We start from the raw sequence: 27,088 nt of genomic DNA, 5'->3' as shown, positions 1-27,088 counted from the left end.
GAGTCTTTGTGAGAGGAAAAAAGTGACCTGGTGCCTAGAGAGGGTATGAATAGGGCTGTGCACATGCCTGTTATCACACATGAGCCCCCAGTAATCATACAGTGAACACCATGGCTGAGTCACTACTAGTGGGCATCAGCATCTGAGCTGCTAGAAGGAGAATTGCAGCAATGGTTTGGTTAGTGCTGGGTTACTGCTCCTGCTAGACCTCATTCACAGTTCTAAAAGGAGTAAGAACTCAAAGGAGCTGTGACAGGCAAAGGAGACATGGAGTGCTAAACTCACTCTGAATAATCCAGCGTTTATATGTTTATAAAGGAATGTGAATTAGGGCTAAGAAAAACATTTTCTGCTAAAACTCAGTGAACTCTTCAGATAGAGAGCAAAAGAAGGAAGGATATGAATCATCCTGTAACTGGTTATGTTCAAAGAAACTTTAAAGTTCAGAAAGTTATTTCCTAAACTAACATCTTAATCGTGTAATTTTTTATTCTAAAAGTGAGTCCAATTCTGAAGTGAACATTGAGCAGGAAGAGTCACCAAAAGAGATTACAAAAGAATTACAAACCAGTGGGGGCTCCTCAGTTTCTTAATTATTGGTACATTTTGATATTCTTTGTGATATCCAGTGATTTCATTAATGCACTATGATAATGCAAATACTGGAAGAGTTAATAGATCTGAATGGAGGGGGAACTAAAGATGACATTTAAGGAAGAATACTGATAAAATTTCATTTATTTCCCTGAAGTTGGGAATATTTTCTACAAGGACATGTTAGAGAGTCCCCCAGTTTATGTGATTGGAAAGAATGAGAAATACATATGCTATAAAAAATCAGAAGACTATGTTGGGAAATGGAGCAGTTTGCTTTAGTAGGTCCTAACCTCAGATAATCCAAAATTTCTGAAGAGACATATGAATTTCAGATTTGTTTAAATAAAAATTTTTGACAATATTACATAGGAATATGCATTTAGTAATATGTAAAATTTAAAATATGACAAAAAAAGAGACTTTTCATTCATGGTACTTCATTATAGAGTGATATCTAGCAGGCTATGAGGAAAATATGATCTCAGTGATACTCAGTTTATATTGAGTAATGCAACCATAAGAGGTTCTGGAAAGCAATTAAGACAATTGTGATCATTCTGTCTATACCAGCACAATAAGCATACCCAGAAATGTTCTTTGGCACTGCAGACTGCAGGCACACAATGGCCTGTGCCTGAGCAAGCAAACTCTCTCAGCCTTGAAAAGGAGGAGGCTGCACATAAATAACCATCTGGGAATAACCCTTGGAGCAGCCCAGTTCCTGCACCATGCCTGGGCACTGTTCTGGACAGTGCTGGTGGGCATGGACTGAAATCACACCAGGAAACATCACAACTGCTTTAGTGGCACATACAGTTGCTTTTACAATGCCCAGGAAGCTTCCCAGGCTGTGTTTAATTTGCAATAGTATGTAAAAAGATTCATTGTATGAGAAGATGAACTATGCTTGTACAAGTGACTGGGGCTATCATTCTGCATTATATTTCTATGAAACATGAGAAAAAGAAAATTTCATAAAGTGCAAAAACATTAAAAAATTTTGGTTGATTATTTTAAAAATCACTTTACTTATTTTATTTATTTTTTACCCTTCTTTATATTTCCCTTGTAATAATAACAAATTAAATTAAGAGTGATCATAAAAAAATTGGTGTAAGATAGATTTCTTCATAGTAATGCAGTAGATTGGATGCTTATATGAAAGGAAAAAAAATCTAATGCTTCCAAAAAAGGAGATTAACATTCATCCTAAAAATTATCCTAGAGTCAGGTTCGATAATCTGGGCTGCCTGTTTCCACAGATGTGCCCTGAGTTTTGACATTCCTGAAATGCTTTGTTCTCAGTTTCTGTTATTTGATTTTTCTTTTTTTAAACACTTGAAATAAGGAAAGGAGACCAGTTGAGAAAATTATTATCTAGGCCAACAATTTAGGCTGCAATGGGTAGGTGGTATGTGGCTTTTGAAATATAGTCCTATGAACATTCAAACATTTAATAAAAGGTACTTAGCAAATAATTTCTTGGAACATACCATTCTCTGGAAATCAAGGAAAGAGTTTGGAACCACAAATTAAGCTCATCTCAGACGTGAAAGGAAAGAAATCTAGTTGTTCCCCACTAAATTATTCCCCTGAGAGGGTCGATGAGACAGAATTAACCTACTGCACAATCATTATTTTTACTAAACCATTTACAAACCTTTTCTGTAGCTGAACTTACGTGAAAAAGCATCCTAAAGTCATAAAACTTGGGTTGGCCAAATTTGTGCATTTTCTAATACATCATTTTTGACAGAAAAAAATGTCCAATTTGTTCATCTGTTGTAAGCAGTAAAGTTGATTTATTTCAGGCCACAGGAAGAGAAGATATAATGCAAAATAGCAGTAGCACTGCTCTATGTACAGCAATGCATAAAAGCATTGCAAAATTGAGCAATGATGGTTAATGAAACTATCCTGTTATCCTATCTTTTTTTCATTACAAATTCATTTAGGACTAGAAAAACTAATTAGTTTCATCAGGAGCAGCTTACTTATATATTTGGCTCAGAAACTGCTGTTGTGGGGCCTAAGAGCTCTTGAGAAACTAAGAACCTAAAAAAACCTACTAGTTTTTTTCTCCTTTAACTTTCATACTAGAATTTTGAAGTTCTAATATGTTCAAAGTCAAAACATATATCCTGCCATATTTGGCTAGAGTAGTGATCATGAACTATTTTAGAATTCACTGTTTTCATTAGTGGAAGACAGTCAGCTCACTTATGACTCTTCCAGTAGCACAGGAATAGTAGTTAGCACAAAATAGTATAAAGAACTATACATGATAGTCAACAGAGAGAGAACTGGATAAAAATATCAGTAGTTTAGCAAATAAAGATAACACTTGCAAATTAATGTTAATTAATGTTAATTAATGTTAAGGAAAATGTAGAAAATCTCAGAGTTGTGAAAAAGATATAATTTGGGAGTTTACCCACAATAAGAAATAGAAGAAACAGCCTGAGTGTCAAGAAGATTACCTGAGTAGAGTAGAAATGATGCTGTAGACATGATGTTTAATTATCTCATTGTTTTTTGGTACAATACATTATAGTGAGACAACCAATGAGAAGTTTGTGACCCTGACTGCGTTCCTCTGTCTGTGAACGTGGGTTCATACAGCAGTGGTGCCTATCTGAAGATGTCAAAACCTTCTTGAAGCTCTTTCTCTGAATGCAGGTAAAGCAGGTACTGGTTTTGCCTTATGTGGTAACCTCCCTCTCGGTATTTTAAGCAGTCTTGTGTCTAAGTAACCCAGTTTTTGGTTTTTCTCATTTGTGTTCTGTATTCATCTATCCATCACCTACCTGTATTTCACATTTCGCAATTCATGTATTATGAAAATTATCATGCTAATTGCAATTTATTTAATGAAGTGTTGCTAAGATAAGTCTTTTGATTTGTCATCAGAAAAGTCTGTTTTATTTTAAATTTGAATTTTAATTTCCTTTGGATTCCTTGTATTGTACAATTAAAGCCCAATAGTAATGGTAGATGAGCATTTGAGGTATTTATTTGGTAATCAGAAATTCTATAATGTCTTTTGTAGGAGCCCACAAGAGAGTGAGAGACTATCACACACAGAATGATGAATAGAAGCCCGAGTCAAGGTTCTTAGAATGTCTAGGATATGTATAAATTGCATCATAAGGCATCTGTGGAACCCTTTCATGGGTAAGAGTCACCTTTCTGCAATCAAATAGGAATTTGTTTGAATTCAAACTTATCTATTAATGTAAGAAATGAACAGATGAAAATGAAACCAAACTGAAAAGAATTTTGGGCTGCAATGTGACTGAATGTGGCATAGTTCTGTCAGAAAAACCCCAAAGTTTAATCCCAGAGGAAATGGCTCTCTAATGGCAGTGCCCACCGGAACGGCTATCATGCTCAGGATAAACAAACAATGAGGAATTAAGTCTGTACTAAGCTCTCTTGTGATTTGAAAGATTTATGGCTGGCACAGAAATTGTAGATCTAGACGGTTCATCAAAGACTGTGGTGGGCTTTGTCTTATTGTTCTAATGCAATAAATGAAGAATAAAATGTTACTAGTATTTAAAAAATATCGCAACAGAAGGTTCTACAGAAAATAATTGTACTAGTACCTATTTTTCTAGTGTTTTGTCATTATGGTGTCTTAGGTGCACCTGTGAATTTAAGCATGGAAATGAAATACAGATGTTGTCATCTTTCTTAATTAAGCAGCAAAATTTAGTACTATCCAAGGTATATATAACAGAGGGATGTCTTCTATACCTCCTCTCAATGAGATTTAAGTGCTTTACTGTCCTCTGTATCTTTGATAACTATTTTCTGCATTTATAAAAAACCACCTTAGGAATGTCGTATATTTGGCAATAGACAGTACCTGAGACAGACTTTTCATTAAGGTTTTAGAATGGTCCAGGCAGTGGTCCTTTGCATATTAACTGTGACATCTATGTCTTGTGCAAGCTGTGATACAAAACTGCATATCGAGAAACCTGCACAGTGGATAATGAACAGCATCTCTAAGCTCCAGAAGACACAGCAACAACTCTGGCAAAGGATGTTACTGTAAACATCTAGTTAGTGAAAACAATCTCAAATTTTGAAAGGCAAATGATACTGTAAGAAACAGGTATATAGAATATTAATAGCGTGAGTGAGGTGACTTAAATTAATCACTGTGTTTACCTCCAGATTAAGAATCACCAAACTGCTTCCCCATTTCAGGTCCAGGTTTTTATAGAAAATATTTTAACAGAAATACTAGGATTTCATACTAATGGGAATTGTAGCAATCTTCTGGTCCTTTTCTACAAATAATTTAAAGTTCTATAAGCCTTCTTGAACTTCTTAAAAATCAGCATCAGTTACGAGCACATAGTTACTCAGAAAAGCAAGCAAGGTACACATATGTGTGACTAATGCTACAACTGCAAGAAAACTGGCTATTTCCTGTATGAAAGCAGGATTCAAATTCACTTGGTTAGATGGCAAATCTATTAATGTTAGGATCGGGATAATTTTATGGAGCTGCTGAGAACATCAGTGAATACACTGTGGAAGAATGTGGGGAGAAAAGAAACTTGGGGAATGAATGGTCTGGTCTTGCACTGACTTGTACTAAGCCCCTGAGAGCTAGTGCATGTTCACTGAGTCTCTGCTCAGAGACTGAGATTTTTAGTTTATTAGTATTAATCATAGGAATTATCTCAGACAATTTGTGCTTGAGGGATTTACAGAAATTCCACAATAATTCGGCTAACTCCAGCTACTATCAAATTCCACCAACTTACAAAAAATGTAGAAAGGCATAGAAATCTGCTATTTACCCATGTGAGATACTCAGTGAATTGCAAATTCCTCTGGCTGCAGGCTAACTTTCAATAAAAACATGTTGTGAGCTCAGGATCATCTACATTCCTTAACAGTACTTTGCATTGTACTGTTATGTACAATAACATTTTTATTGTACATTTTTATGTACAATAACATCTTTACCATTATTTTTAAGTGTACCTACAGTGTCACTGAAGTTAACGCTCTCTTCTAAACAGAACTGCCACCCCACTTGAGAATATCTATTACTCTAATCTTGTGAGGCATTTTTCATCAAACAATACCATCACTGAGCTCATTCTGGTTTAGGAAAATGCTTTGTTCATTAAACACTTTAGTGCCACCACCTTTTCTTGCTTTAGTCCCATCAGGCTGCCATGCATGCAAAATTCTTAATTATTGAATGCTAATTTCCTAACAGTTTATTGCAGTGCATGAGGGCAAATGAGCTTGTCAAATTAAGAGCACGCACCTTGGAAAGTATTTGAAGAAGTTGGGTGTGGAGCAATTTGCTGCTCAATAAGGTATAGATCTACTTATTGTATAGTTCCTATCAGTAACACATCAGGGCTGACCAATTTACACATTCATTCTTGATACATTTGTAGTACTTGATTAAAAAGATCAATTACTGTCTCAAAACAGCTTTTAAAAGAAAAGAAAAATATGTTGCATTTTACAGCAAACTCTGACAAATGGCCTGGTTCTCAGGTCTGCAATATGATTGCTTCCTAATTGAAAAAAACCCTGTATACAGGTTAGAAAAACAGTACTGTCATTATTTTTCATTTATTGCAGGGTAAATGTGACCTAATTCAACAATCTGATTGTTAAGACACACGTGTTGGGACTCAGCTATATTTTCTTAGAAAAATCCTCCAGCTGTAGTGGCATACAAGCATCCAGAATCCAGGCACATTTTTTTTGCTTTGGCTGAAGCAGGGATATGATCAGGAAATTCATGAAGTCAGACAGTGATAGAATGGAATATATTTAACAGAATACACTATCTTTTAAACCTCTAGCCTTTCAAAAACATCTAAAATGAGATTTTCCTTGTAATTTATATATGAAACTATTACATCGATTGGATTATATATGCTCCCTCTGGTGGTTCACTTAATCCATAGAAATGCTTTCTTCTTTTTTTTTATTTTTATTTTTATTTTATTTTTATTTTTAATTTTTGTTGTTGTTGTTTGTTTGTTTGGGTTTTTTGCTTGTTTTTATTTTAATGGCTAAGGTATTGTGACCAATTTTATAATAACAGAACACTACTGGCAGTTAAATAGTGTTTGGATAAAATCAGCTTGAGTACAGACCAGCTAGCCTTCCTCCCATCTTTTAATTTGCTACTGAACTATGAAATATTCCTAAAGCAATCCAAAAAACACACACAGCCCTTCAAGTAGTTAAAATGAGGAAGTATTTAAAAGTCAGCATTTTGAACTGACCTTGAGGCTTTACGATGGAGTGATAACGTCAGGAGAAGGGAAGGTCAGTGGATGTCACCTATCTGGAATTCTGTAAAGCCTCGGGCACAGCTCCCCACAACATCCCTCTCTAAACTGGAGATAGAGGTTTGGAGGTTGGATGGCGTAGTGGATGAGGAACTGGTGAGATGTTTGCATCATGGGAGCAAAGCAGTGGCCAAAGGATCCCTGTCCTGATGGTGATTGGTGACAAGAGATCCCTCAGGGGTCTGTCCTGGGACCAGTCCTGCTTAATATCTTCACCAATGACACAGACAGTGGGGTTGAATGTTCCCTCAGCAGGTGAGCACAGGACACAAAGCTGAGAGATGTGGTTTGCCTTTCCCTGCTTTCCAACCTACAACCCTTGTTGTGGTGTCAGCCATCCAATAAAAGCTGAGGAAAATGTAGATATTAAATAAGCTACGTGTTTCTTATTTGGATTTAATTTCCTTTTGTAAATCCAGTGGATTCTCTAGTCAGATAGAATAGTAATTGTTTTTATGGTCTTATAAATTCTGTAGGGAAGGTGCTTTGCTCAGCTGATAAATATTTTAGGTTACATAAGACTGTTACTTATAAATACTACAATGTTTGAGTCAACACTTTTTAAAATGAAAACTGGTCTTGTCAGTTGGGACATACAGACCAACAGAAACCATAATCCTTTTCTTCTATCTTATACTAAAAATTTCCAGGCATAAAGTCACATTTACATGTTACTCACATAAACATGTTTCCAATTCCCTTCTAGAGGACAAAGAACAAAAAAGACATTTCAAACATATCCAGAAGTCCAGAAGACAAGTAATAAAAATTATTTTTTATTTCAATTACCATAAGGACTGTATTTAAATTGTCACTTCATATTTCAACTGTAACATGTTTTCTTAAAAAATGCAAGTGCCTAAAGATTCTCCCTTCATTGCTTTCCAGCTAATCAGCATGGAATGCAAAACAGTTTGTTTCTTTATTACCTGCTTATATGGGAATAGTGATTATCATAATAAAAAATTAGAAGTATCAATCCTTAAATCACATTATTACTACTACTCCCAGACACATTTCTGATTTTTCACTTTGCTCAGAACACATTCCATAAACCCCAGCTATAACTTGTTCATTTACACAACTAGTGCTATTGTTGGCACACAGGATTAAGCACTGAAGTAAAATGCACCACAAATGGGATTATTTCCTTTTTGTTTTTAGCTCAGGATTGCTTTAAGAGTATAAGATGCTTTGGGAGCTGTACATATGCACAAGGGCAGTATGACACCCTAAAATGCATGGAGTGTCCTGGCTCATCATGGCACTCAAAAAGTCCTGGAATTTGTACAGTCTCTTTTCAGGGCACTTTTCAAACTGGGGCTTTGCACTCTATGCGTCAATACCATAAACTGGTATGATTTCAAACCACATTATTCAATGCACACCCTGGAAAACAGAGACTCTTAAGGATAAGAGTGCAAAATCTCACTTCTTTTCAGATCTAGGTAAGTTCCCAGCAGGACTGTCTGGAGAGCAGTGCCCAGAGCTAACCTTGAGTCTCCAGGCAGCCAGGACTGACTGAGGATAGTGGAGCTGGTCTGAGCTGCAGACTTGCAAGGAAGTTTCAGTGCTCAGGCTTACACACCTCCACATCTAATGGGCTGTTCTTCAGGGGTGACTTGTTTTCAGAGGATCAATGTTCACTTATCTCCTGTGCCTCTGGGGGTTCTCTGGTCACTGACAGACTGTTGTGTAAAGGCAGTGTCACATGAAGCTTCATGGGGCCGCATGGGGGATTTCACTGCTGAGCCCTGCTTAGACTCTTCTGAAGATTTTTTTCTCATACAAAGTGTTGGACCCTTAGAGATTTTTTTGGTCCTAGATACTTAAGTACAGAATTTGGTAAAAAGCTGCTTTTAGTACTGCTCTCCTATTCTGTGTAACTTCCCTTGAAAACCTAATTGAGTCTGCCAGCAAAGCATCCTTGTGGATCCTGTTAGGCATTTGGGTGCCCCTGGCATAAGACAGACAGTTTTGAGGATTAAAAATTTGAATATATATATACCAACAGTGACAGCTGAGTAAAGCTATCATCTAAACTGTTTACAGCTCCTGCCCTTAGTACTACAGCACTCCAGTTCCCTACCTTCAGTGTTGGGGTACCACACCAAACCTGACTGATGTTGCAGGTACTGGGAGATGTTTTTATCCTGTATTGATGAAGTGAAGCATGAGACATTCATAGCCTGAGTCTCCAGAACGCACACATTGCAGGAATGTGCTCTTTGTCTGCTTATTTCTGAAAACACCGGAATATTGGTTTCATTTCACTGACCAAATCTGAGACTTTCCTGAAGTTTATGAAAATAAAAACATCAATAACTAGGGAATTGTTATTTATTGGACAATCAACTTCAAATATTTTCAAGGGAACTCACTATTTCAGTGTTTGCAAGTAAGTTTTACAAACTGAAGCTATAAAATAACAGCAAAGTGGTCCGAACGTTTCCAAAAACTTTCCTAGAAATGACATCTCTAATGTGAAGTCTATACCACATGCCTAGAGTATATAAAAACATTTTCAGATGCATAAGAAGATGATATAAACAAATCTGACATTAATGAATTCTCCCAATTTTTACATGTCAGGAAGTCAGAGATAATGAAGGGCAAATGAACCACATTTCAGCCACTGGACATCACCATGGGATAGATGCTAAAATGTTTCAGGCATTTTGTAGACATGGATACTTGTGTTGGAGAAAGTTAGAATACAATCTTAGTTTACATATTTATAGTTAATCTCCTTACAAATAGTTTTACTTGTGAAACAGTTACGAAATATATGAAGTTCCAAAAGAAATTAGCTCCTAGGGGGATCCTCTATCTGCTGAAGTCGAAGGAAAATGATGTACCTTTGCTTCAGTCATGAAAACACTGCGTGACACACATCATACTGGATTTCAGAGTGGATGGTTTGATGACCCCTTATGAAAGAACTAATGGTGATTTAAGCTTGTAGAAAGTGCAGGAATAAAGGACTCTCCCTCAGTCACATCCAAAATGAAGCTGCCTCTCCAACTATTGCAGAGCTCACACAGCAGCTGGGCTGAAATTACAGGTGGGAAACAACTCACTGTTGTAGGATAAAGCTGTTTTCATTCCAGCACAGATTGCCCACATGGGGGAGTAAAGTTTTTCTGCAATGGTCCCACTGGACAGTTTTCCTTCTGCAGTTAAGAGTTTTACATAAAGTTTTGGGGTTTTTTCCCCCCAAAAACGGTACTTTGCTGTGTGAATGATTCAATATGTGGATTAAATCTAATGCAAGAAAAAAAATGATATGCAAGATGATGTAACTAGTAGTAATGTTTCTCTGGCTAAATGGGGTAATAAATTCCTTAGAAAAAAGGGTGTGTTTTGCAATGGATATGTGTAGGATTGTTGTCCACATGGAAGTGTGTCTGCTCAAGAATATCTCAATTTAGAGCACCAAAGTACTACTGTGGCACCACAGAAAGAACATCTCTGTGTATTCCAGCCATATCTGACCCTCACCACCTGTCAGTGCCCTCAGAAGCAAACAAGCGTTCTCCCTCTGCAAAAATCTGAGTGCTAGGTGGGTTCAGAGACTATTGATACATTGAAACCTGTCACTGCCAGCTCAAAGCCTTCTTCAGGCTTTTGCAACAAAGGCTAATTGGCTTCCCCACCCTGGGATTTGCCTACAGATAAGAAAGGCAGTTTTGGACCAGTGTGTCCAGTCAGATTTGTTCCTGAGCAGCATTACTCAGGTTTTGTGCCTAAGCATTCCTCCTACTTCAAAAAACCCTATGAGCACACATTTAAAAGTGGACTGTAAATATTAATTTCTTTGTCCTCTAGGCACTTCTGAAATGTCTAAGTTAATACTTCACGGGATGCTTTGCCCTTGTTTTTTCAGGCTGATTTTATCTTACTGCAGCAGAGCAATGTATATCATAACAGGAGATAAAAGTCTCCATTGATTTACAGGGCTGGTGAGTGAAGAGCAGAGACATACAGGAAAAGCTGAAGGACTGTGAGATAGGAATTAACAACTTTCCATCCTTTATGATTTTTAACCAGGCTATTAGATTTTTCTTGTCTTGAGGAAATGCTTCTTTATCTCATGCAAAAAGAACATTTTAACACAGCAAATTTGGTTTGAGGGGAACAAAACCAGAATATGGTACTGAAGCAAATGATTCTGAGCACTCTCCTTTGAACCAGACATTGCCACTGAGAACGGAATAAGAATTTTTATTTTGTATCTCTTGAAAATGAATACACATGCTGAGAAAGAGCAAGGTAAAAGAAAAGAGGCGCTAGACTAGAAGTCCAGAGAGTGTTAGAAAACTTTCAAATTTCTGGGACAGAATGATTCCTCATCACAATAATCCTGCAGTGTAACCTAATAAATCTTCAATTTCCACATTTTGGAAAGCAAGTTGACTCTTTTCACAAAATATTTTACCATTTTTTATTTTAGATTTCTTTCTCGATAGAGATGAAATAGTTGAAATTGCTCATTTCAGAAACTGGAGAAGAGTGGCCAAGAAATACAATGAGGCCTGAAACAGACATCCACCAAAGCCTGTTGTTTCCAGAGCAAACAGCAAGCTAACAGATAGGTGTAAAATCCTGTGTAAGGTGCTCTGGAGACTGGACCACATCCTCTGTGGCCAAACCCTAGATGAACAAAATTATGATGAAACTGGTTTGATCTCACAGCTACCCCTGATTTGAGTGAGAGGTTACTCTTGATGCCCTTTTCCATTCTGAGCTATTTTATGACTATCTACACAATTCTCCATTTGCTGAAACATGAATTAATATTGTACATCTTGACAGATAAAAATTGTATGTAAAAAAATTGTATGACTTTTGTTAAACTACTGAAATTCCCAGGTAGAAGCATATTCTTAGTTTCCTTTTCAGTATCCATCCTTTTTCTAAGGAATCCTCTCCACTTCTTGCTTTTGCTGGTAGTCAAACAATGTCCAAAGACAACCTGCATGAAGTGACAGTCTCACTACTGCCAGTAATGGCCTAATTAAAAGTAATAAAACTAAGTCTACCTGCTGCATCTTGTCAAAAGCACAATCATGCTGCAGAGTGGAGACAGCTGATTTTGGGAAACAGTGCAGGAGTACCTCACAGTAGGCTTATCTTTGATCTCCACATGCAAAACAAAAAGCAAGGTTTTCTTCCTTCAAACTTTAATTGAATAGAAATAGATGTGTTCAGACTGTGTATTTTTCAGCAGTAAATTACACCTTGCCAGTTGTGAGGGGACAGCCACAAATGCTCCTAAATGAGCAGAAGGAAATACAGTGTGGATACATGCCTGGTTCTGCTCCTGGTAAACAGTTTTGAGTTAAATAAAACTTAGTTCTACACAGTAAATTTGTGCCTCAGTAAGCAAAACATGTTTTTCAGCAGTTTCAGAACTCAGGAAACTCAGGTGTTTGGAAACTACAGAGAAACAAAAAGGATCTGAAGGCTTGCCTGTTCTTCACAAGAGGTATGGATTTTACAATATAATTAAGTTTACCCAAATGAAAATGAGAACACAGGCCACAAAGCAACAGGCCTTGCTCAAACCAAAGCCAACAGAAACTCAGTGCTACAGCATCTGTTGATGGAAGGAGAATGAAGCAATGCTGAGAGCAAGGAATCAATAAGGCAGCAAAGAACTGTTTATGCTTGCTTGGAACAGTTTTCTAGAAGTATTAGTACTCTTGAATAGATTTAGTATGTTTTCTATTACTTGATTCGTCTTAGCTCTAATTCCACTAAAAAGGTTTTTGCAAGAAAAATGGGGAACAGAGTTACTTTTTAAGTGACTTACTACCTGTAGTTGCAGCATAAGAAAACATAAAAAACCCCAATTTCTTAATTCTGTGCTGTGTTCTTCAGCTATTTACCAGTTCTTCAACATGGTGTCAAAGTATTACACTATTTTGGGATGTTAATTACCTTTTCTTGTTTCAGTATACATCCATTTCATACTAAGTATTTCTAAACCTAATCACTAGAGCTGAAGAGTACAGCAACAATAAATATCCATTATGATCTGCATTTTGTTTCAGAGAACTGGCATTAAATTTGTCATGAAGGTCGGTGAGTGAAGAACTTTTTGAAAAGCTGCAGTTGCAGAGTTTCCATTTTGCTGGCTGTGCTTCAGCTGCTCCACATTCTAAATCACTCCTGCCATGAGGACTTTTTCCACATGTCCCTGAGAGGCTGAGGAGACCCAACACACCCCCTAAGTGTAATGACAGGTAAAAAGGACACATCCAAACTCTGACTGTTTGGATGTGTTGGTCTCCCTGCTGTTAACAAGGAAGTTTTTACAGTTACATTAACACCTTGCAACTCCATGGTGTTAAATTAAGCCAATGATGCAGGGAGAAAATATGATTTTTATTATGATCTCTTCTTCTTTTTCTACTTCAAAAGGATTTTAAAGTATGACTGAAGAAATAAGAGGAAAAGCTTAACTCCCAAGTCAACTGTTTTGACTATTCTTGCCTAATTGTTGAAGTGAAATGTGACAATGATGTGTTACTAGTGATCACACTTGAGATTTATGTTCATGTGAATGCATATATAGAAACCCAAATACAACACCCTTTAATGCTGAATAACCTGTAGGCAATGGCTTTGGATAGCCTGTGAGCACAGCTCTATACCCACATAAAAATATAATTTATTTTATCTACCTTTGGAGTTTACTGCACCAGCTGCAGTTGAAACCAATCTGGGCAGTGACACAGGGACCACAGCTGGTAAACTGGAGACAAGCTGGGATGTAGATAAACAAGAATTATTATGTTAGTCTCATGTATATTTCACATAAAAAACACAAAAGAAGAATACATCTTCTGATAATACATATTTAGGAAGTCAACAGCTTCACACACATCTGAAATGAGACCCTGAACCCGGCCTATTGCAATGCTTTGCACAATTGCATACAAAAAAGTACATTTCATCTGTGGTATCCCATTTGTATTCCATTTGTAAATGTATTCCTACTTCCACATCTGTTCACTCAGCCTCATTCCTAAATTTTTATATATTTGCTCAATATTAAGTATTTCCTTAAATCCCTTTCTACCCTAGCTCCACTGTTCTTTGGTGTTGCTAAAATTCAGATATAAGCAGATAATAAAACTGATAGAAAAATGTGCAAGAACTATAACAGGATTAAAAAAAAGATAAATACATGTTTCTATTATTTTTACAGTAGTACAGCTGGCATGTTAAACCCCAAGATTTCTAAGCAATGTAGTTTTACCTTGGAAAAAAGAGCCAGATGAACTGCAAAATATTTGGAGCCATTTGTTTGGGGATATGCCTTTGTGATGTGATCTACAGTACACAGAAGAATGGATGTTTGCATTGCAAGCATGAAAACTGTTCTTTTTTTTTCTTGAGGTAACGCATTTAAATGCAATATAATCATTCTTCTGAAAAAATGATTTGGCACAAATTTCATTCAAAACCTACTGGGAGCTATATACCTATAAACTAACTTGAGACACATGAGGATGAAAAGGATAATGCATCATCCATATGGGAATCTAGGAGACGATAAATGAATCTGTTTATGATTCCAAGTCCACAGATAAAACAAAATATTTGAAATTGTGTATGTGTTGCTGGGAGGGAGAGGGAGATAGATGCTTTCTAGATCTGGCTCCTGTTTATGTAATGTTTTACTTACTTGGAAGAGGTATCATTTCGACAGCTGAGAGATTGGTAATCTTTGACATCTGTAACTCCACCCTGTGGTATTCATAAATTGTTCTTCTGCGGACATCTAACAGGACAGAGAAAAAGAAATCATATTTTCTTATTTTGCAGCCTTTAGATTGTGAAAAATAATGGATGTAATGAATGCACGCTGTTGCTTAGGTACACATATGGCAACGATTTTTCTCAAGAATATATTTTTAACTTTGAATATCACAAAATAACACATAAAGATAGAGAATTTTTCAGTGGAGAACCCCTCAGAACTGACAGAAAAGATACTTCTCCTGGCAAAGAATTATGAAAATGCTGAGTGTGCTCTCAAGCATCTTAGTCATTGATTTAGGCAGAAATTCTAGAGAGCACACTGTCAGACATTTTAGGGTATACTTCAAATACTTACTTTCCTAAGACATTTTTCTCAGTTTACAGACTTGAGAGAATATATGCTCACTTTGTCAGTTATTGCCAAGATGTGCAAACAAAACTGATTTCATTGCTTAATCAAATTTTTTAGCTACAAGATGGCTCACATCTAAGTGTACTAGAATATATTTTCATATTCTAACATTGTTTTAAAGAAGACAATCTTCCTAAACAGCCATTATGCATAATTTTTACACAGGTTGACTGCACCTGAGTTTCTCAAAGCAGAAATTCAATATAATCAACGTGCTGTTCTTAAGGGCTTTGAACTCAAAAGCAGTTGTAAGGTCCAAGCACAAAATAAACGTGAAAAAATCACACACTACTTCCCAGAACAATATCCTATTATGAGTTCTGAAAATTCCAGATTTTATATACACTGTTGCAATATAGACTGGTGAGCTTGTATATTTGAAAATTAAAAGTACAGCCTATAACACAAAAATGACAGCTTTCTGGTGTGCTGGTTTTGTATTTATAGTCTTTTGGAAGGTCTGCTAAACTAACTGAAATAAGAGCTGGATAAAATCACTGTCTGTTTGCAATCATTCCAGAGAGGAATCAGGGTTACATACAAAGGACTAACAGGTTACCCACGCCAATGATCACTCTGAGTCTACATGTAATAGAAGAAAAGGGACTTGTAAACAGTCATAAACTCAGTCTTTGGAGGTCTGCTATGTTGTCAGTCCTGTATGGATTAGGGGACACCTTGTTGCTTGAGGAAGCAGCTTTTCTGCCCTCTCTTACCTCATTAGCTCTCAGGGACAAGTAGGCAGTGTCTCACTTTCAGACAATAATATTTTTATTTAGCTCCAAATCAGCACCATTGCCAACTACTTCTTGCAATTTATTTGAAGCTTTGCTATGACTTCATCCCTCCTGATAACAGAATTCTCTTTCAGTATGAAATGAACCTATAATTGAACTAGTTTTATGTGTTACCTACAAAGTCATTCTGGCTAGTTAAAAGACAGCTACGTGCAGGTGCCAAAATTTACCCCAATAAATGCCTTAGCCATGTCCTTCAGACCCACTGGACAGAAAGAGATTTCAAGACCAAGCTAATTGTGTGCTGGGTAGGGAGTATCTCTTACCATCTGCAAGGGGTTTATGCTCACAGGATGGTCAGTCTCCTAAAAGCCCAATCAGAGTGATTGTAAAATGTCTTTGAAGTGAGCTCCTGCCAATGCTGAAGGCTGTAATTTGTTTCCACAGAAATCTTTAACATTCCATATAAAAAAAAAAAAAAAAAAAGAGGGCAAGTGAATACTTGACTATTAAAATAAAATGCTGGGTGTCGACACTTCATTTGAACTGCACCTCATCAGCACTGGTACAGACTAGTATGCTATAATCCTGTTAATGCTGAACCTTTCCTAACAGGCTCCTTACAGGGCTTACAAGAAATAAGGAGCTTCTGCCTTTCCAAAGACTCAGTAAGAATCAGATTCAGGGCATAGGCACTTATACCTCACCCAGTGCATGAAATTTTTGAAAAACATTACTTTTAAGAGAATTAAGTGTGTTATATATATAAAAAAAGTCTAATCATGCATATTTCAGCATAACATATAACACAGCATAACATTCCATTAAATCCCACTGCCTGACAGACTCAAATTTGATCTTTTTCTTCAGAAAGATGACTGTGTCAACCACAGGTGTTGAGTTTTCATATGAGGCTATCTATCTAATATAAGAAATTTAGAAGGTATTTGGATAGCCACCTTCTAACATCCTTATACATACTTGCAGATAGGTGGTTGGAAATGTGGACATTCAAATTTATCTGTCTGGCCAGGCTAGAAAAACGTGCAGGTGTAGATTCTTTTGAAAGCATGACTTAAACATGCCACACTTAGCTCTTCAAAATGCACTTTTCTCTCCCTGTTTAGGATTGTGAGCTGGTTTCCCTTATCAAAATTGCTTAGAAAAACTAAACCCAACAGGATAAACAGGAAAATGAATGCTCTTCCCTCATGCTTTCCCCCTAACCTCTACACACATTCCTGTTTCAACCCAGGACAGGCATTGCATTTCACTCGGGTGGAATTTGTTGTCTGTTTACTTCTTTAAAAAGAAAGTACTAGTGCAGAATTACAAAGAGCTTATGAGCCCATGTATACCTCAGTACAGACATTAACATGACAGGAACTAGTGAAATAATTTGATGCAGTAACAGATAATTATTTAAGCATTATGTGCAGGTGTTTTGCTATAAAGAAATGTTACATCAGGTCTAGAAGGGACGGGAGGAAAGGGAAAGGAATTTTGTATTCTTTTGAAGTAACATTCCTGGTTCTGAATTTCAGAAAATATGTGTATATTCTTCTCCTAGTCATGAAAATATTTTATATTTCTACAAGTCTAGGTTTCTCAAACAAAACTTTTAAACTAAATGGTAAAACTTTTAATATATTTTTTAATAATGGACTATAGTTTTTTTTTTCTTTTGGTTTAATTTACAGTATGGTTCAGATTGTTTTTTTGTTTGTTTTCATGGCATGTACTTGTGCTATCTTTGAACACAGGCCAAAGGTACAGTCCCAGCAGAAACACCTGAAGAAAACACCAACTACTTGAGGTAAGAACATGTTCCTCATTGCTGAGAGAGATAACATGGGGGTCAGAAGGCCATTTGAAAGAACCCTGTCAAGGGATTAAGCAATCGATTGGTAAATTATAGATGTGCAGGATTCTGCTGTGACAAAATAATTCTATGTAGTTTTATCACAGTGGTATTAAACTACATAATGGAATATAAGTATTCTACGAAACAGAAATGCAAGAGTTGACTGAAGGTACTTCAATAGGGAGAGTACTCTGGAGAGGGAGCAGTGCCAGGAGAGCACCAGTGGTTTCTTAACATGTCTGAAGGGTCAGTAGTTCATAGCAAACCATTCTAAATATGTGTCTGGCAGATGCATAATCTCTCTGTATCTTTTCCATTACATAATCACTTTCTCTCATACACCATTCCTCAGCTATAACCTGCAATATAGTGAAATGTGAAAATACTGGAGAAGTCATTCTGAGTTTTTAAATTATGTGTTCACACAAATAAAAACCTTTGTCAGTGAAAGATTTCGAGGGAATTTGGATTGGCCATATATCCAGAAATAACTGCTAAACAAGGCCATATGTATTCATACAGCCGTACTTTCACTTCTAAGTCTTGCTGATAGAGAAAACACAAATGGTGAGAGGGTTCACTTGATTATGCAGAAGTCAATTTGAAGTAAACAATTTATGAAACATATCCAACAAGCTGCAAGCAATTTGTGGAAAATATAAGGCATAGAGAAGGGAGGGGCACAGCTGCTGTGTTGTACAGCCACTGACTTTGCTTGACAGGGACCTTGTTTAACATTGCTGGCTGAATAAAACCTGTCAGCCTGGTATATCTGATTGCTGTCACCAAAAAAGGTAAAGGAATCAGATTGTCAAAGCATCTGCTCTTTAACAGCTTGATATTGCTAAATTTATCAGTATTAACTAATTAATTCTTGAGGTACTGACACTGGGACCAAACACCAGTGCCTGTAATCCAAACACCTCCACAATTGCTCCACTGAATATAACACACATGTAGATCTAGATAAAAAATCTAGACTCCTTAATTTTATTAATTTTATCATTCTCTTAAAAATTACTAAAATTACTAAAAAAATCCTTTTAAACCTGGGAGCTGCACTTCAGGACGTATAATCTATGATCAAGCAAACCAGTGAAGTAGGCTCTGAATATATCTTTATGAAAGTACTAAGAGTTGTTCTTCCCCAATGCCCTGTGCCTACCACACATGATTTACTTTGAAACTCTCTGTGTCCTTCCTGATTTGTCCCAATACTTGTTGCCAGCTAAGGAGCTCCTAGTACAGGATCTAGGTGTGAAAAACTTGCTTTATTCCCTAATCCCACTGTGTACCAAACTGCCTCACTCTGAGACCCATCTGTGGCCAGTTATGAGAATATTTAAACTTTGGTCAACTTGTACCAGTCCTGGGAGTACTGACATGCTACCAAAGATGAACAGCACACTCCTGAATCAGACATCTAGTGCAAGGAGCCCAGCTGCCTGGATAAACCCTTTGGGACCAGCAGACAAACACTCAAGGCTGGAGCAGCTGGCTCTGTGGGATTAGTTACACCAGTGTAAAGAAGAATAAATACTATGATTTTAGAGTGATAACTTTGGGGCCCATTTTGCACAGAGGTAAATGATAACAGTAAGGCATCAGGAAATCAGACATTGTGATTTCCCAAGTGGCGCTGCACCTTTGTAAAATAGATACCAGAGCATAAATGGCCAGTGGTTTTTATTCTTCAGGAAGGTAATCCTAAGGTATTTTCAGGGGCTTCACTGCTGTAAACAAAGTGGTGAGACATCTTGAGCAAACATTTACAACATGCAGAGTTGTCACTTAATTATATGCTTGAGTTACACTACATATTGAGTGACACTAATTGCACTGAAACTGGAATATTACTAACACATAGCTCAGCTACAATTTCATTTCTGTACACAGTGTTGTTGAATAATTTCAGTGTGATTAAAGTTTAAGTTGTCAAGGCACGGATTTCCTAAAAGAGCTGCACCTAATACAGTAGAGGCCAAAATCACTGAGGAGTATGTCTCATCGTGGAGACAAACCTACTACCCATAATCTCTTAGTGCAAGACTGGTAATTCACTGGTAGATCCCCTGAATCTGGCACTCTTGCATTTTGCCAGAGTATTTCATGGATTTGTGGAAAGCAAACACAATAAGGGAAGACTCTCTGGTGGGGTTTTTTATTGCTAAAATACAAAAGTGGGTTGCAGGAAGCGCTTTTTCATTTCTTCTTGCACAACAAAAAGACAATAGGGAAGAACACCGAAACAAAGGAGAGAAACACAGTAACCCTAAAGGAGAGGAAAAAATGGAGAGGAAGAAAGATGGTCATGAAGATAAAAAGGAATCTTGGGAGTCTGCAGAAGGGAGAGAAAAGGACACCACAGGCAAGTGAAAGAAGGACCAAGAACAGAATAACAAGGATGGCAGAGAAATAAACAAGAAATAAAAGGGAACTGGCTAGTGAAGGTGGGCAAGGAACAAAGGTCCTGAAGCAGTGAAGGTGTTTAAAAGAGACTTGCTGGAGGAATATATAAAGCTCTCAGCTTTGTCATCACCAATCATGTTTCTAGCTGGAAGACATCCATGAAACTTTCTCACTGTGTTGCAGTGAGAAAACTTCCTCACTCATTTTTCAAAGGAAAAATAATTAGTGTGCAAGTGTTCTGTCTTCACCTGTCTGAAGAAGGAGAAATCAGGATGGTCACTCTAACTTACTTACACATCAGAAGCAGAGCTCCAGAGCCTGGAACTTCATTTGAATTACCTGGAAAGACCTGAAACTTTTCCTCTGAAATTAATTAAAGGACTTAGTTTGCCATTTTGCTGTCATGCAAATCTCAGAATTATCAGGTTAACCATGGTGTCAATCAGGAATTTACTTCCCTTAACACATTACCATTCATTCCAAAACACCTCTAGGGTACATGCAGGCATATCTATATCTAGATATAAAATATAAAATACTGGCTAATCTGCAATAATATACTTTTAAGTGGAAAATAAAGACAGGGTTTATAAGCAAGAAGCAGTAGCAGATCAAGGAAATATATATTAAAAAACCCAACAAAACAGGCATAAAGCTACCTACCAAAAATCTCCCATCTCCATGCTCTAACTCATAAAAGATAAGGTGAACAAGTGTATGTGTCTGTATCTTTTAGGGGCAGATAAAAGGGGTATTACTGCAAAGTCTTTATATGAAGAAGTATATTAATAAAAATAGGCATGATATTCTCAAGTTCCTTCATTTAAAAAAGTTCAGAAAGTCATTCCTTTTAGCTTTTGGCTCTTCAAGAGGGTACTTTTCAGCACTCATTAAAATGCACTTTTGATATGAAATGGCTGATCAAAAAGCATGTTTTGCTCTCCTCAGAATGAAATAGGTTTGCCTGGCTTTTGAACTCACCTTTCAGAAGTATTAGAAAAGTTATTAATAATCTTTTGGACAATACATCTGTAAAGAATCTGATAAATAGCTCTAAAACTTCTGAAGTTACTTTAATAAACTAGATCTGTTATATTGAAATTTTAGAATACTGAGCATACAAAAGGCACCAAAGATGTTCAGCATTTCTAAAAATTGAGGGGATGTATTTGTTCAAACAGGCTTGTGTTGAACTTAATGTGTCTTTCCTTTTCAAATGCACAATATATTCAAAAACAACTGTCAGAGCTCAAACATAAAGCAGAAGAGTTTGTTTTAGTTTTTTTGTATTATTTGAAGGGGATGTTTTCTGCTTTTTTTTTTTTTTTTAATAACTAGCCATGAACATAAAGGGAGACTGGATTCTTTTGATGGAGAAATCTTTGATAAAGTAGGCAAGTTAGAACTAGTAGTTATACTGCTTTTGGGACAAACAACAATTTATATTCTACAGTTGTCTTAAGAAGCCAACAAATAAAAGAAAATAACAATTCTATCATACCACTTTTTCAGTAATTGACTAGATCCATAGTTGATTTAATATCTCTATAAAACAAGAATTCAAGAACATCCATATTTTAAGAACATCTGATACTGGTTTTCTATGGGCTGAAAATACTTTCCAGTTCTATCAAGGTGTTATTTTATTGCTTGTTCACATCAGTATAAACATATTTCATTGAACACAAAATCAGCTTGAGAAAAGTCTACTGTAAAATGATGGTTCCCTTGATTAATACTAGCTCTAGTGTAAGCTGCAATCTAGCAAAAATAATCATGAATTACCACCATCCACAGAACTGGTAGTTAGGGGCAAAAGCAATGCATTGTAATCAGCAACACATGAATAATGCTCTCAAAACTGCTCTAGCAGTGGCACATTTTATACTCCTTACCCACATTATAGTCTCACTTCTTTTAGAAGAAAGTGTCATATGAAAAAAAAAACAGATATGCTAAAAACAGAAGACTAGTCAGTGACTCTGCATTCATCAAAACCAATATGATTTAATGTTAGTAAAGCAGGGTGCTTGTCTGAAATATTTCCATAAAAAGAAACATTCAGACTTGAATAGAGACTCACATCTGCTGTATATTTTCCATACAAAACATGTAAATCTAAGACAAGTCTTTTAGTGTTGTTTGATTATGGAGGCCTGATGTCAAAATATATCATCCTATTGCATCTCCTGGATAGAATTTCTGTGACTATTCTCATAAACCATTTGCATAAGTCAATCAACCTAATTTCCACCTGAATCCATATTTGCAGGTCTTACAAGCTGAAGATTCAGAAATATTCAGATGATTTGCTTGCAAATATCACTCACATTATTGAAATTTGTTGCCTAGTCTCATTTGTTCTTAAATACTCTAAACCAACCCATGCAAACAAAGGCACATCACAACTACTTATCATACTTCAGCAACAAATTTCTTGTCTCTTAAGTGAAATCTTGGCATGCTAACATCCTTCACACTACTCTGAGCCCACAAGTAACAAATAATACTGAAATTTTCCATATTCCCCATTACAGGATATGTAAGACATAGGATTGCTGCTCCCTTGTGCTAAAGGTTGTTTTATATGTGATGAGGAGACAGGATGAGCTGAGAGGCCAATAGCACTTGCTTTTTCAGTGCCAGCCCCCTCTGCTGTCTGTCTTAAAGCTGGGCTGGATCAGGTCAGCACTTGTGAGCACCACAGATCTGCCAGAGTTCACTTTAAGAGAATTCAGTCCTAGGAGGCTGGTTCAAGCACAGCTCCTTCTGTCTACGCCCTGCTGTTATGGCTTTATTGAAAACTGATCTTGGTAATTTTCTTCAAATATGTAAGTAAACTCAGTATACTTGAAAAGTGAATATATTCTCCAATAGCTAAAAAACCTCAAAAGGTTCTGTACAGGGTACATTAAAGCATGGAGAAAGTCACACTTGAGTTCCTACTATTTGTTTTCAGCAAAGCCACACAAAGTATAACTAAAGCCAGATAAAACTAAATGCCACCTGCAATACTGCTGCCATGACTATGTGAGCTCAATATCTTATTTAATAACTGCATTCCCTCTTCTTTCTTCTCACTAAAATGTGTACATGAATTTGAAGTACAGAATAAAGTATCAAGAGGTTCCAGCCTGGATATTCTTGGGCACAGATGGATTTTCTGAACAGATTGCTTCTTCTTTACTACAGATATGAAAGCATGTTCCAGATAAAGTATCTTATGGAAAACCAAATTGAGCCAGTTGAGAGTTTAATTTGACATTATTTGACTGGCCATTTAGTTTTATTTACTTAATTTATCAGCTCAAAAGAAACAATGACAGGAAAAGACATACTGGGAATTATCAAGCAAATAAAATTACACTTGAATTAACAAGCTGAAATTAACTAAGTGATTTGTTGTGCAGCTAATCATCCTTGATGAAATCAGCTTATACTAATTTCTCAGCCTCCAAACCATTAGCACCACTACGATTCTACATACTGGGAATTTGCTGGATCCTGTGCACGACCACAAATGCATCTGAAAGTCCCACTTTCACTGGGTGATTGGTTGAACTTATCTGTGTCACAGCGACAGGAATCTAAAAGACAAAACAGGAAGATACTATTGAAATATTGAACTAGAAAAAAAGACTAAAAATAAAAATCACTGCCAAAATGAACATTTAACCAGAGTAACTGTACAGTCCTAAGTAAATATTTTGTACAATATAGCACAATAGGACCAATAATTTTTTGAAGATAGAAATTACTGATTTTAATTTGTATTTTATCTCAGTTTTCTTTGATTTGTTTTCACAGTAACCCTTAGAGGTAGAACAATTGTCACTGACAAAGCAGAAAAGGGTAGTAATTTCCAGTAATTTATTTCCCTCAACTGAAGAAAAGTGGCATGATATGCTAGAACACTCAAGGATGAGGAGGCAACACCTCCTGCCTACTGTTGAATACAAAAACTGTGAAAGTTCAGCTTGGGATGAGCATTTTAAAACTTATGGCTCAATTAATTTGCACTGAAAATTGTGTGAATTGTTATCTGTAAAGAGCTCTGACAGAATGAAAATAATATTTAATGTGTTTTTGAATAGCAAGAAAAGAGTGTTGTGGTAAACATGGAAAATTCCAGATGTTCAGTTGCCAATACCTAGAGGAAGAAATAAAAATATGTAGATATTCATAGACCATTCCAGCTTTAGATTACAGACTGGGAAACATGGCTGCATGTAAACAAATGTCAGGTTTGATTCCATTCTTGGGACAGGATTGCAGCTTTGGCTGATACTTGAATAGATGGAATAGGACTGAAATTTTTTAAGACGTTTGATTTAGTGACATGTAGCATTTCTGCAATATTAATATAGTTAACTAGATTGACTGATCACAAAAAGCAGCCATCACTAAAGGAGCAGCTCAGACTGACATTGTGGCTTTACAGCATTCAAAAGTTCTGTCTAAGACTGAGAAGGAAGCATAAATTTACTGCCTAGCAGCTCTCCAGATGGCACTAGCAGAGTGAAAATGAAATGCCAGGATAATTAGCAAGGTTAGACATTGCAAAAAATGCAAACATATAATACAGACATAAAAGAGTGCAAGGTAGAGTTTGGGGACCATTGTCTAGAAAGCAGCAGTTCTGGAAGGAATCTGAGTATTGTAGTGGATGAAGAACTCCAGCAGTCTGAGAGGACATCTCTGCAAGAAAACTTATCATATGAAATTTGGTTACACAAACAGTGAAATATAGCCTAGATGTGGGGTGACCGTTTTACTTGCACCTGAAAATTAGATCATTGCTGATATACTACACAGATTTTGAGAAGATATATTTCTTTAAAAGATGCCCAAAATTAAGAGAAGGAAGATTAAAAGTGTCATAAATATATTTTGTAAACTTCTCCAGTTCTCAAATGCCATTAACAGACGTGTTGAAGTGTTCTGTCCATTTCACTTCTGGATGAAACACTGAAGAGCTGGTTAGATTACTAAAAACAAGTACCATGACAGGTGGAAATTACTCAGAGGCTAAAGAGCCTTTTATTCTAGCACAGAAAGATATAACCAAAGTTGGAAACTTCAGGCAGGAACCTTAGGAGTAGAATAAGATTCTACAGATTTCCATGAGTGATTATGACTTTCTGCCAGTTACTGCTTTCAGATATCTTATATTTGGATATCTAATTTTTCAAAGCTGCCCTTCAGTTAACCAGAAATTTCTAGGCTGAAGGCAGATGGAACAGGATGAAGTGTAAGAAACTGGGATACAAGGTATTAGTTTAGCTAACCCAACAGTTTGCCCTGGATTTTCCTGTGTAAAGCTACAAAAATGATATAGTTGGACAGTATTTTTCACACAGCAGAAAAATCCTGAAGTAAAAAGCTGGTTATTCATTCAGTGACTGAGGATTCAGTTCTATGTGACAATTAATAGCATGATTTCTGGCATTTGAGTTAAGCATCAGTAGTTCTTCTTCCTCCCAAAATACCTTTTAGTTTTGCTTTTTCCCAATTACACTGGTAAGTAAGTTCTGGTGAGTTAAAAACTGTCATAAATTTTCATTCCTTTTATTTAATTTAGTGGCTGTTTTTTTGGGGGGTTCTTGCATACATGATCTGGTGTGGTATAAAATAGGCTTGTGGAATGTTGTCAAAATGACAGGAAAAAGAGAACTGGCTTGGAAATACTGCTAGAAATACATCAGCTTAAATTTGGCTTATATCAGCTGAGCTCTGATGCAGTTATTGGATAATATGACAGAAGAAAGGCAAAAGCCATATTTTCAAATTCTTCAAAATAAAAGACTCACTAAGTTCAGAAATAAGTCTATAAATTTTCTGCAGCATGAAAGTTTACACAAAATAAGGGAATTATTCATAGTCTCAGAATAGTGGAAAGAAAAGCTTATATTAAGTATCAAAGAAACTGTCTGAAAGGGTTTTGAGGAAGATACTCTGGACAACCTACTGAAAGTTAAGTTCGAAAAAGCGCCAATATAGAAGATGCAATGACTTTGTTTTCAGAGTTAGCGAGGAAAGACAGCAGATGAAGAAAGGACACAAAGCGTACTTGGAATTGGCTTTAGCAGGTGTGTGACAAAATATTCTGGCAAAATTGTCATCTTAATGCATAAATTGTGCAAGAAATGCACATGAATGAAATGTATGAAAAGGATTACACTCATTTGTATCATCTGAATGTAAATCAAGAGCAGTTGGACTCTGGTCTTCTCGAATAAGATTCCTTTCTTTTCTTTCTTTTTAGTCTAGTGCCTTTTCACATGTTTATTGTGAATTTTTGAATTACTGAACAATTTGCATCTTTCCCTCAAAAATTATAAGAACAGCAAACTATTTCATTATATCATCAAGTTGAACAGAAAATATATAGAAAAACTTCAGGAGAAATTAGAAAAAATTGAAGCAGAAGTAACAATGGATTTTGCCAAAATCCCTGCAGGTGTCAATACTCCAGTGCTGGGAATTCTACTGAGAACAAGGAACTTTCAGAATATTTTCTAAAATAAATAAGAAAGTAGTAGGGTCTAGTCTAAGAGAAATAGCAGCCAAAGGTTTGGATACACATGTTAGAAACAGAGAATAGAAGCAGGAGCTTTTCTTTAAGATTAAAAAAAGTAATAATTAGTATAGTCAGCTCTTCAAACTGAAGGGCAGCCTGCATGAAACAATCATACAGTCAGAATGAAGTCAAAGTAGAAGGCAATCCACAGCCCAGGAACACTCTTATTCTCCTGAAAAATTACAGTGTCATTATGCATGTATTTACAAAAACATTTATTAATTTTTAAGGTGTGGAAAAAGAAACTGGTAATGTGTGTACTCAGTGCCATATTGCAGGTGAAATCTTTTGAATGGAATGTCAAGATAAAATGAGCTTTTGCCACACGCTGTCTGTCTGATTAGGAAACACCCCCTTTTGACAGAAAGC

General features: G+C 36.3%; 1 protein-coding gene across 2 annotated transcripts in view; it reads right to left on the bottom strand.

Moving 5' to 3' along the window:
* Positions 1-27,088, bottom strand: part of PLXDC2 (plexin domain containing 2) — a 254,848-nt gene that overhangs the window by 40,717 nt on the left and 187,043 nt on the right. For both annotated transcript variants that reach the window (XM_086860207.1, XM_086860212.1), the window contains exons 7-9: positions 23,627-23,726; positions 14,641-14,736; positions 13,634-13,715 (exon numbers count right to left, since the gene is read on the bottom strand). In XM_086860207.1, the coding sequence (XP_086716333.1) occupies positions 13,634-13,715; positions 14,641-14,736; positions 23,627-23,726 (278 nt within the window). The remainder of the gene's footprint in view (positions 1-13,633; positions 13,716-14,640; positions 14,737-23,626; positions 23,727-27,088) is intronic.

The sequence above is a fragment of the Cyanistes caeruleus genome, chromosome 1 (assembly GCF_971803275.1).
Source record: "Cyanistes caeruleus chromosome 1, bCyaCae1.hap1.1, whole genome shotgun sequence".
Classification (NCBI taxonomy): Eukaryota; Metazoa; Chordata; class Aves; order Passeriformes; family Paridae; genus Cyanistes; species Cyanistes caeruleus.
This window is presented reverse-complemented; position numbering and strand designations above follow the sequence as displayed.